The 12,060-nt window shown below is 36.2% G+C and overlaps 1 protein-coding gene across 1 annotated transcript in view; it reads right to left on the reverse strand.

Moving 5' to 3' along the window:
- EEA1 (early endosome antigen 1) overlaps positions 1-12,060 on the reverse strand; it is a 164,833-nt gene that overhangs the window by 40,737 nt on the left and 112,036 nt on the right. The window contains exons 14-15 of the mRNA XM_025402728.1: positions 5,677-5,880; positions 2,609-2,809 (exon numbers count right to left, since the gene is read on the reverse strand). Of these exons, the coding sequence (XP_025258513.1) occupies positions 2,609-2,809; positions 5,677-5,880 (405 nt within the window). The remainder of the gene's footprint in view (positions 1-2,608; positions 2,810-5,676; positions 5,881-12,060) is intronic.

A 12,060-nucleotide genomic window follows, 5' to 3' on the forward strand; every position in this document is an offset into this window, starting at 1 on the left:
CAGAAGTCAGCTTTATTTACATATGGCATTTCATCTATCTGAGGAGCCAAAAATTCATGAAATATTTTAACATATGATAATCACTCATGATCTTTTTTATATAGCATGCTTCAACTAATGGAATATATGTATATTCCAAAAGTTATGTAGCATACAAAGAAACTTTGGGGGAAATTAAATAATTGCTCCACTGGTTTGCCTTATTTTAGAAAGGCTTCTGATGGCGGGGGGAAATGTGGCTATTCATATAGCCAGCCCCTCTCTTTGCCCTTTTTACAGGCAATGACTAAGTACCAATTACTACAAGGCTACAATTGTTGCAACTTTTGCATTAAAGCCCTTAAAACAGTAAAAGCAGTGAAGTGCCCTCATACATGTGCATAATAATGTACCTTGATGCTGTCCTGATCATGCACACAAGGAAGTACTGTGGAACTAGGGATCAAAAGGTGTATTATAGAACTTAAAACTGAGAAACAGCTTAAAAGCCTCATTTGTATAGTTAAAGGGACACTCCAGAAAAAAACATTACCTTAACAGTTAAGCTACAGCTGGCTACAGCTAATACCCTTTGGCTAAGCACTTTCAGTTGACATTCTTTTATTAATAATATCACTTAAAGCACTAGGTTTTTCTCAGAGTCCTAATTCTCAAAAGAAAAGTAAGGCCATACATCCTACTTTATGAACTAACACTAGTTCATAAAGAAGTTAAAGTAGTTTTGAAAAAAGCCTCAAAAACTTAAAAAATATCTACAGGTAACATTTTTCAGAGTAATGGCAAAGAAGAAGTTACTGTCAAGGTGATAATGGGAGCAATGATAGTAACAAAAAAAAATGGGCTGATCTCATTGTTGGAATTAGTTCTGAAATGAGTAGCAGTGGAAGGGCAATCTTTTGTAAAGGAAAGGACCCTGCAACACAGAAAGAATCACAGACTGTCCTAATACATTAGTACATTCACATTGTCACTAGACTCCCATTCCCTCCCCATTCCCCTCCCCCTTACATTGGACATCCACGTAACAGGCTATCATATAATTCATCTAGCAAATAATTTTTTAAAAAAGAAAGAAATGTATATTCTCTCCAAGTTCTAATAAGTATGCCAGTCATATTATTTTATTATATTCCTTATTTCCAGTGGAATCATTATCTTAAAGTAAAATCAAGCCTTGAATTATTTCTATAAATTTCTATTCTATATCACAGAACAAGAAATCAATAGTAAGAATGGAGAAAAAATTATGTCTTACTGCTCACCCCGTGATTGACTCATTGAGGAAGACTGCTATATAGACTTCTGAAAGAATACGGCACCACGTAGGGGAATTTTTTTTTTTTTTTAATACTTTAAGCTCTAGGGTACATGTGCATAATGTGCAGGTTTGTTACATATGTATACTTGTGCCATGTTGGTGTGCTGCACCCATCAACTCGTCAGCACCCATCAACTCGTCCTTTACATCAGGTATAACTCCCAATGCAATCCCTCCCCCCTCCCCCCTCCCCATAATAGGCTCCGGTGTGTGATGTTCCCCTTCCCCAGGCCAAGTGATCTCATTGTTCAATTCCCACCTATGAGTGAGAACAGGCGGTGTTTGGTTTTCTGTTCTTGCAATAGTTTGCTGAGAATGATGGTTTCCAGCTGCATCCATGTCCCTACAAAGGACACAAACTCATCCTTTTTTATGGCTGCATAGTATTCCATGGTGTATATGTGCCACATTTTCTTAATCCAGTCTGTCACTGATGGACATTTGGGTTGATTCCAAGTCTTTGCTATTGTGAATAGTGCCGCAATGAACATACGTCTGCATGTGTCTTTATAGCAGCATGATTTATAATCCTTTGGGTATATACCCGTAATGGGATGGCTGGGTCATACGGTACTTCTAGTTCTAGATCCTTGAGGAATCGCCATGCTGTTTTCCATAATGGTTGAACTAGTTTACAATCCTATCAACAGTGTAAAAGTGTTCCTATTTCTCCACATCCTCTCCAGCACCTGTTGTTTCCTGACTTTTTAATGATTGCCATTCTAACTGGTGTGAGATGGTATCTCATTGTGGTTTTGATTTGCATTTCTCTGATGGCCAGTGATGATGAGCATTTTTTCATGTGTCTGTTGGCGGAATTTCTTTTTTTAATCAGAAGTCAGACTTATAAAGGAAGATTTAAAAAATCAAAGTAAAAAATATTTAACATAGAAATCTAATGGTATAATATCAAACTAATTTGAATATCAAACACAATAATGGCATGATCAAAACAGGGAAAATCTAAAAGATTTAGTGATTTCACCAAGTGTAGCTTGAGGAGAGAGAGAGCACACCCGAGAGCAAGAGCCAGAGAGAAAGAGAGAGAGAGGGAGAGGAGAGAGGAAGAGTGAGAAGACGACGGAAGGGAGGAGGGAGAGAAAGACAGAGACGGGGAAGCAGATGAGAGAGTCAAACAGGAAAGTTCAACTAATTGTCTAGATATAGCCTTTATCTAATTCCTATTTCAAATTTTTTTCAATTAATATGCAAGGCAAAAAGAGAAACAGAATTTAAAACATTTGATGGTCTAAAACTGGTGCTTTATACAAACATTAAATTTAATATTACCTGTATGTCAAGCTGGGAGACCTTCTCCTTGCTTTCATTTAATTGACTATTTAATTCATTGACACTGGTTTCTAGAGAAAGAACACGGTCTTGTGCAGCTCTAAGATGTGCCTTCTGCTCTTGTACCTGGTCGTGCAAATTCTCCTGGGCTTGTTTATGGCTTTCTGACTGATTCTTCAGCTTCTCTGTTAGTTGAGTTACCTGTTATACAAGTAAGATTAATCATGAAGTTCACAAATGATATAACAAAAATTCAGAAACCTAAATTTAAGAGCCATGAGAATATTAAACTGCTTTATGATAGTTTATCTCAAATTTTTTCAAGTAAAATTATTCACTTTTCCAAAATATGTCAACATAGTATCTCAAATACCAAGAAATAACATTAAATTCAAAGACTGATATTCCTTTTAAAATAATCTTTATTGAGCTGTAAGTTAGATAAAATTCATTCAACTGAAGTTGTACAATTTGAGATTTGATGAATGCATACACTCATTTAACTAGCCATCACCACAATCAAGATAAAGAACATTTCCATTATTCCAGAATGTTTCCTCATGCCCTTCTGCAGTCATTCGTCCCATCCCATCTCTAACTCCAGCCAATCACTGATTTGGTTAAGTAACAAGATTTCTTTATATATCTGGGCATTTCTGAATTGTCAGATACACGTATTGCAAATGTTTTCTCCCATTCTGTGTTATGGCTTTTATTTTCATAATGATATCTTTTGAAGAGCATACTTTTTAAAATTTAGATAAAATCCAAGTCATTTGACATTTCTTTGATGTACCTTGCTTTGAGTTCACCAAATTTTTTGACCATGTTTTTAATCAAAAATTACATTTTTTTCATTTGCATCCATTGAAATACAGAAAAAATCTAAAAAATTAAAATTTTTTCAGCCTTTGTTTCTATTTTCCTCCTCCCCACCCTTCTGTGACATTAATTGTAATTATGCTACCTTACATAATACTATTCCATGGGTCACTGTTTTTCCCCAACCTTTTTTCCTTCTGTACTTCATTGAGAACAGTTTCAATTGCCCTGTCTTTTATGTTCACTGATACTGTTTTCTACTTGCTTAATCTATTAAGTACATCCAATAAAATTTTCATTTCATGTATTTTTGTTTTATCTCTAAAAGTTCAATTTTTTTTTTTTTTTTTTTTAAGAGACAGGGTCTCACTCCATCACCCAGGCTGGAGTGCAGTAGCACAGTGATAGCTCACTCCCGGGCTCAAGTGATCCTTTCACTTCGGCCTCTAGAGTAGCTGGGATTACAGACACAAGTTACTGCACCCAGCCATTTCCACGTCTGTCTCCATCATTATAGTTTTTTGTTTCTATCCATAAGCATATTTGAAGAGCTGTTTTAAAGTACTTGTCTGGTGACTCTATCATCTCTTACTTCAGGGTCTGTTTCCACTGAATAATTTCTCTCCTGTTCATGGCTCACATTGTTTCTGTTTCTTCACATGTGTAGTAATCTTTCACTATTTATTGTGACCACTCTCGATTCTGTTGTCTTCTTTCAAAGAATCTTTTGTCCCAGCACGTATTTAATATATTTGTGGTTCTACTGGATCCTTTTAAGGTTTTTTTTACACTCTGTAAGGTCAGGTGTACGGCAGCTTTTACTCTAGGGCTAGTTTAGCCTTACTCCTCTCCCAAGGTATGACCTCTCTGATATGTCTACTGAATACTCCAAGTGTTCAGCCACACCTTTCTTCTGATTGGCTGGAACCTGAACATCTCCCAGTCCTGTGTAAGCACTAGTAATTTTTCAGCCTGTAGCTCCTTGATAGTATTCATTGTCTGGCCTCATAGAATCCCACTTTACAAGTACAAAACTTGGCATTCAACAAAGCCTCAAGTGGATTCCTAAGCAGATTACTGAAGCTTTTTCTCTGTACTGCTCTTTCCTTTCTGGTATCCTACCCTACAAATTCAATCTGCCTTAACCTCCCTGAACTTCAGTCTCTCAATTTAATTTAATATCTCACATAGACCACTGGGCTTTCCTTAGGTTCCCCCAGGCTGTGCCACAGTCTGGAAAATGTCTCTGGATCAAAAGTTAGCGTGGTCAAAGAGTTCATATCACTTGTTTCTCTTCTCTCAGGGATCACAGTCCTGCACTGCCTATTGCCCAATGTCTGAAAACAGTGGTTTTGTACATTTTTTCCACTTTTCTTGGTGTTTATGGTAGAAGAGCTAAATAGGTATTAACTATGCCAATATGGCCAGAAACAGATTTATTTTAATTTATTCTTTAAAATGAATGCATGGCTTCCTGACCATATTTATATGATAAGCAACGCCAAGTTGTATACAACCAAAAACTAACCTAAAGAATTCTTCAAAACTAACTTCGAAATGTGGAGGGAAATCTGTTATATTCTAATTCTAAATTTAGAAAAGTGATATGGCCTTCTGACACTTTGTTTCAAATATTTTCTCGTTTAGATAATAACTCTCTTATTACACAATTCTTCCAAAAAAGCAACTGCAAAATTCTTTTTTGTTTGAAAATGTATTTATCTAAATTTTATAAACTTTTCTTAAACTACATTTTAATGTTGAAACATTAAGGCAACTTATCAAAATTATTATTGGCTATACATGATGCAAAGACATACACTTTATCAAAATATGTTACTATTAAGTCTGTATATTAATATACAGTAAAAACTAACACTTGATTAATATCTTCAATTTATGAATACATTTCATTATTCTTTTTTTTAAACATCACAAAATGCCATTAGGCAAGTATGCACTATTAATATTTCTGTTTTTCCAGTGAGCTAACAATGTAAAATAGTTTATTCATAGTCACACTAACTTACATCCAGGACATGAACGGAGAAATTTTCCTTTGTCAAATCATGTTACACTATAATAGTAATCTGCCTCTTAAGGTACATGAGATGCTATTTGTCAAAAAATATATAACATTTAAAATGTGCTAAAAAGAGCAAGAATGAAGAATCATTTAAATAAAGCACTTAGTAAGACTTAGACAGAAGTAAATTTTAGAAATATAATATATTTTACAAGCTTACTTGCTCCTGCAGTGTATGGTTTTTTTCTTGTAACTGGTTAAGAACAGCAGTCTCTCCTTCACCAGCCTGAATTTTTGCATAAAGATCTTCTCTTTCCTTTTCTAGTAATGAAATATTTTCTTTACTCTTCTGTAATAAAGCTTCAAGGTTCTGGATCTTTTGGTCCTTATCGCCAATTTGACGTAGAACTTGTTCCAAATCATTCTGTAAAGAATTGAAAACTACTACTTTAAGAATAGAGAACTTAAAAAGTTATTCCTCAAACATAAAATGACTAACAATAAATTATATCACTCAAATTCTCAGTCTTACATTTTCTTAAAACTATTACATTTTAACATGGTAAATTTAGTTAAGTACTTAGAACTATATATTTAATAATATAAATCTATATCATTATAAGCTAGAATTTAACAAAAAACTCTCAACCACATTTTTTTCTAACACTCTAATATGACCTCCTGCTACTACTCTTTTTCTGACCCTAATTTCAGACACATGAGACTCAATCTCACACTAGGCACACTCCCACCTCAAAGCCTTAGTGTACTAACTATTCCTTCTGCCTGGAACTCTTCCCCCACACAGTCATATAGTTTACCCCCCGTTCAAATGTTTGCTCAAACATCACCTTCTTAATTAGGACTACTCTGACCATTTCATTTAAAATTTCAGCCTTTCCAAATATTCCCTATCTTGGTTATCATATTCTTTCCATAGTGCTTACTTTCCAACACACTAAATAATTTGCTTATTTGTCATGCTGATCTGCCTCACTCCAACCACCCTCCGTTAAAAATGTATACTCTAAAAAGGATTTTTGTGTCTTAGTCATTGATATATCCAAGATATTTGACACATATATTCTAAAAAGTCGCTGAATGAATAGAAAAATAAATTATTACACTCTAAATCACATATACATGCAGGCTCACTTCAATACACTAAAAGAACTTTTCTATCGATACAGCAAGGGATCCCTCTTCTTTTACTTTCACACCACTCTGCTGACACAGACCCAGCAACCATGTGGTACTCTCATGATTTGTGCCAATATTAAAATATTTGAGATCAGTCACTTTCAAGCATACTTCTCATCCTTCTAAGTTTTGGTCAAATGACAAAAGGCAACCAAACCTCTCTGCCTCTCAGTCTCTGTTCCTGCCACCGATAGATAATTCCTCTCTCTACATTCCACTAATCTGGAATCAGAATTCCAGGCCTAAGCTTCTTTCCATAAAAGTCACTCTGAGGGAGGGGAACATCACACACCAGGGCCTGTTGGGGGTTGCGGGGCAAGGAGAGGGAGAACATTAGAGCAAATACCTAATGCATGTGGGGCTTAAAACCTAGATGACGGGTTGATGGATGCAGAAAACCACCATGGCACATGTGTAACTATGTAACAAACCTGCTCATTCTGCACAAGTATCCCAGAGCTTACAGTGTATATATAAATATCTATATCTATATCTAGAGATAGAGATAGAGATAGTAGATAGAGATATATCTACTATAGAAAGAGATAGTAGATATAGATATTTAAACATACACTTTAAGCTCTGGGATACTTGTGCAGAATGAGCAGGTTTGTTACATAGTAGATATAGACATATCTACTGCAGATAGATATAGTAGATATAGATATTTATATATATACTTTAAGCTCTGGGATACTTGTGCAGAATGAGCAGGTTTGTTACATAGTAGATATATATCTGCATATGTAGATATAGATATCTAGATATAGATGTATAGATATAGATATATAGTCACTCTGTTTCCAAGTCTTAACTGAAATTTGATTCTCCCTTTACAGATGCCAATTCTCCCTCACCCCTCACCCTGCTCTGGTCAGTAATGTCTATTCCACTGGGCAAGCAGAGGAGGGTGACCTTTTCCTGGTGTTTCACTGCCATTACTCTCTCCCTCATGTGAAAGCTTCGTGTTGCTCTGAGGAGTATGCCATTTACTTATTCTACTCTCTACTTTTTGTTGCTATCATCTATAAATCCCTACCTCATTCACTGAAGACTTGAGACCTGATTTAGTCTTTCTCTCAATCCCAATTTCTGCCAATTTCCTGGGAAATACAAAATACATAGATAATTAAGAGCATAGCCTCAACATTCATATCATCTTAATTCCTGGACCTTTACTCATTCCACATTTCACACACTCATATAGGATTTGTAACCACCTGAAATTCTTCCAGTTAGAAATTTCTAACTATCCTACTCTATGACCACAACTTAGTAGCCTTCCAATTTAATGACCTAATTTCTGTTATTCAATGTCAGAGACGTCAATTTCCTTCTAATATATTCAGCATATGCCTAGATTTTCTTCGTGAACTTCCTATATAGATATGAACTAACCTTAACTATTCTTTCAACCACATTGTCCATTTCCTTCCACCCAAAAATTTCCAAGAGCCACTCCCAAAAAAGCCCAATTCTCCATTCCTATACTTCTAAGCACTATTGGAGTAAAATCACAAAGTTCCATAGATTGGTGCTACTACAAATTTCTGGTTCTGGTTTCAACTTCCATCACAGTATATATTCAGAATTCTCTTGTCAAGCTTTTTATTTGAATGAGGTCCTCACCCTCAAATATTCCCCTCAATAACTACTTAAAAGATTCCATATTATCTCTACATTCTCAATCTCTGCTTGCCTGATATTCAGCTATTACTATCTCCAACTTTATCAAGAAACATGAGATTTTCAGGAATGATCAATCTTGATTTTCAAAAAAAAAATTTTATATAATATGTGTATATATAATTATATACACATACAATTAATTAGAACTATGTTTAATAATATAAATCTATATTATTATAAACTAGAATTTAACAAGAAACCTTCAATTAACCACATTCTTTTTCCAATGCTCTAAACTCATCTCCTACTACTCTTCTTCTGATCCATGAGACATATATAGATATACATATAACAATATATACATATATTTATATAGAGAGATATATGGAGCTATGTATATATGCCCCACTCCATATTTACCTCCTTTCCTCAAGCTTCAGTGGATGAGTTTAATTTCACCCTCCCCCAGTGTATCAGTAACATCGTAGCTTCTTAACAATACCTTATTCCCTCAGCTGCTTCTCCCCCAATATCCTTAATAACTCCCTCCCTATGAATCCCTTTGTCCTAGACTATAGACATGTCCAGGTCTCTCTTATTCTCAAAAACACTCCCCAGGACACATCCCCCTCCAGTTTCTGATCAGTCTTTAAACAATTTACATCGACATTTCAAAAAATAATTTATATTTACATTCCTAATTTCCTCATCTCTCATTTACTCATTAATCGACAATCAGATTTTCACCTCTATTACTTTACTGAAATTACGTTCAGCAACATTATCAATTTACTTAATTGCTTAATCTAATTGGTATTTTTCATTTATCATACTGAGCATCGCCACCACACAAACCCACATTTGAAGGTGCTGATTACCCCTAACTTTCGACCCTTCCTATTCCTTTGGCTTCCACTCTGCAGGTTCTTCTTAATTACTCTGACCACTCTCACTCTTCCTGGGGCTGCTCTTCTTCTAACTAGTCATCCCTTAAAGGGCTGGTGTTTCTCAGAAGTCTTATATTACCAATTATCTACTTTTCTCACTATATTCTCTCTTCTGGCTGATCACATCTACTCTAATAGTTCCATTTACTTCATATATTCTGATGTCTCTCTCGGTTAACATATATAACACGATTCCCTCCTCCAAGCTTTAAATATTAAATATATTGCACTGGTGCCTCAAGACACGTCCTAAACTGAACACATCGCATTGCCTTATGAGATGGCCATTTGTATCACATTCACTAACACAGCTGATGACACCTCCATTTACCATGCACCCAACGCTACCAACCTGGAAGTCACACCCCTTCTCCCTCATCCCTTTTATCTATTAAGTCAACCAGTGCTGTTCATTTATTTTTACCTTATAAGTATTTCTCACATTTGTCCCTATGACTTCAACAACTGCTTGAACTAAGACCAGTATTATTTTTCATCTGAACTGCTGCATATATTAGTCTTTTAATTCATTTCATTCCAGAATATTCCCACCCAAATCCATCTTGCACACATCAACAAAAATAATCTATTTAAAAAGCAAATCTGACTATGGCAATTCTTTCTTAAGACCTTCAATACCTTTCCATCTTCAAAATCTTTCCATCTTGAAATACAAATGTCATATGAGATCTTCTATAAACTTACCCATATCTAATGCTCTGACTTCTTAAGTAATCTCTAACTTACACTTCAAGGTACAGCAAAACCTAAGAGCTTAGTTCACACTAGCTTCAGTATCCTTCATCCTTGTTAATTCTATCTGGAGTAAACTTCTCACTACCACTATCTCTGCATCCCAGAAATATCTACTCATCCTTTGTGCTTAGATTGTCACTTTTAAAAAGTTTTCCATAGCTGCTCTTTTCCAGACTCTGTTTGGGTTAGGTAACTATTCTCTATGCTACCATAGTAATTTTATATACATATACACACCTAGAACTAGACTCATTACATGTCTTTCGTTAGTTGTGAGGACTTTTTCATGTTTCCGTAATGAGGGACTTTGCCTGGCCCGTCTTTCATCCTTTCTGTATTCCTCCCCAGGGAATAAGAATTTAAACTTACTGGACAGTGCAGAATAAGGAACAAATAACCATGTTCAATTGAGTCCCTGCTGTTCCCTCAGTCTGACAGACAACCTGTCTGCAAAAAGGTGAAAGGCTGCCATTTCTAGCTTTGTGGTTAAACTAATAAAGTTAATTCTGGGTGCAGTATAAGAAAGCCCACTTCGCTGCTGACTTACACCAAATTCTTCACACTTGCTTTACTATTGCCATTGCTTCCTTGACCTTTACAATAAAGCTCCTAGAGTTATCTATATTCACTCTATCAAACTTTTTTCTTTCCATTCTCTCTTGAACCCTCCCCAATCAGGTTTTTGTCTCACTTCTTTATGCAAATCACCCTAATCAAGGTCATCGATGACCTCCATATTGCCAAATCCAGTGGGATTCTCCATCTTCATTTTGTCTGGTCTCCATCCTTCTAAATGCTCAGAATAAAATCCTTGGAGTCATCCTTAAGTTCTCTCTGAATACTTTACAATAAATCAGTCAGCTTTACCTTTAAAGCAAAACTAGAATCTGACTTCTCACTACCACTCTAATCCAAGCTACATCATTTCTTATCTGGATTATTGTAGTAGCCTTTTAGCTAATTTCTATGCTTCTACTTATGTACCTGTACAGTCTACTCTCAATACATCAGCCAGAATAATTCTGTGAAATCATAAGTCAAATCGTATCACTGCTTTGCTCAGAACCCTCCAATGGTTTCTCATCTTAACTCAAAGTAAAATAAAGTCCTTAAAATTACCTATGAGGCACTAGAGGTTCTGATATCCTGTGAGATCTATGACCTGCCCTTTTTAACTCTTCTAACACTCTCCCACTCCAGCCCTGACTTCCCGTTATTCTTGAGACATGCTCCTGCCTCTGCACCATTTAACGTACTAATGTTCTTCTCTCTGAATCACAGGCTTCTCCTTCCTTCAGGTCTTTCATCTTTTCAAAGAGGCCTAACACCGCAGTCCCAACTTTGGTCACCCCAAAACACTTCCAACTCCCCATCCCTCCTTCCTTCATCTTTATAGCACTTATCACCATTTAACATGCTATATATTTTGCCTATTTACCTTGGTTATCGTTGCCTCTCTCACTAAGCTCCATGAGAGCAGACATTTTTGTCTGTTTTGTTCACTGCTAAGTTCACAAAATCAGTTCCTTGGCTGAGAGTAGAGGTTAATAAATGTTTTTTGACTAACTGAATAAAAGAACAAATAAATGAATCCAGTATTTTGATCTCTATTCATCTGACTCCCAGGCCACTCTCCAAGCTCAGAAGAGAAAGGCATATTATTTATTGCCTCCCTCAAACTACAATATTGTTTCTACATACATGTCATTAGATTGCCATCTCCTAGAGGGCAAGCACTCTGTCTATTCACAGTGCTGAGCACAGTGAAACGCCGGGCACGGTGGATCACGTCTGTAATCCCAGCACTTCGGGAGGCAGAGGCGGGCGGATCACGAGGTCAGGAGATCGAGACCATCCTGGTGAAACCCCGTCTCCACTAAAAACACAAAAAATTAGCCGGGTGCAGTGGTGGGCGCCTGCAGTCCCAGCTACTCGGGAGGCTGAGGCAGGAGAATGGTGTGAACCCGGGAGGCGGAGCTTGCAGTGAGCAGAGATAGCGCCACTGCACTCCAGCTCCAGCCTGGGCGAAACAGCGAGACTTGGCCTCAAAAAAATAATAATAATAATAATAA

Source organism: Theropithecus gelada, chromosome 11, assembly GCF_003255815.1.
Source record: "Theropithecus gelada isolate Dixy chromosome 11, Tgel_1.0, whole genome shotgun sequence".
NCBI lineage: Eukaryota > Metazoa > Chordata > Mammalia > Primates > Cercopithecidae > Theropithecus > Theropithecus gelada.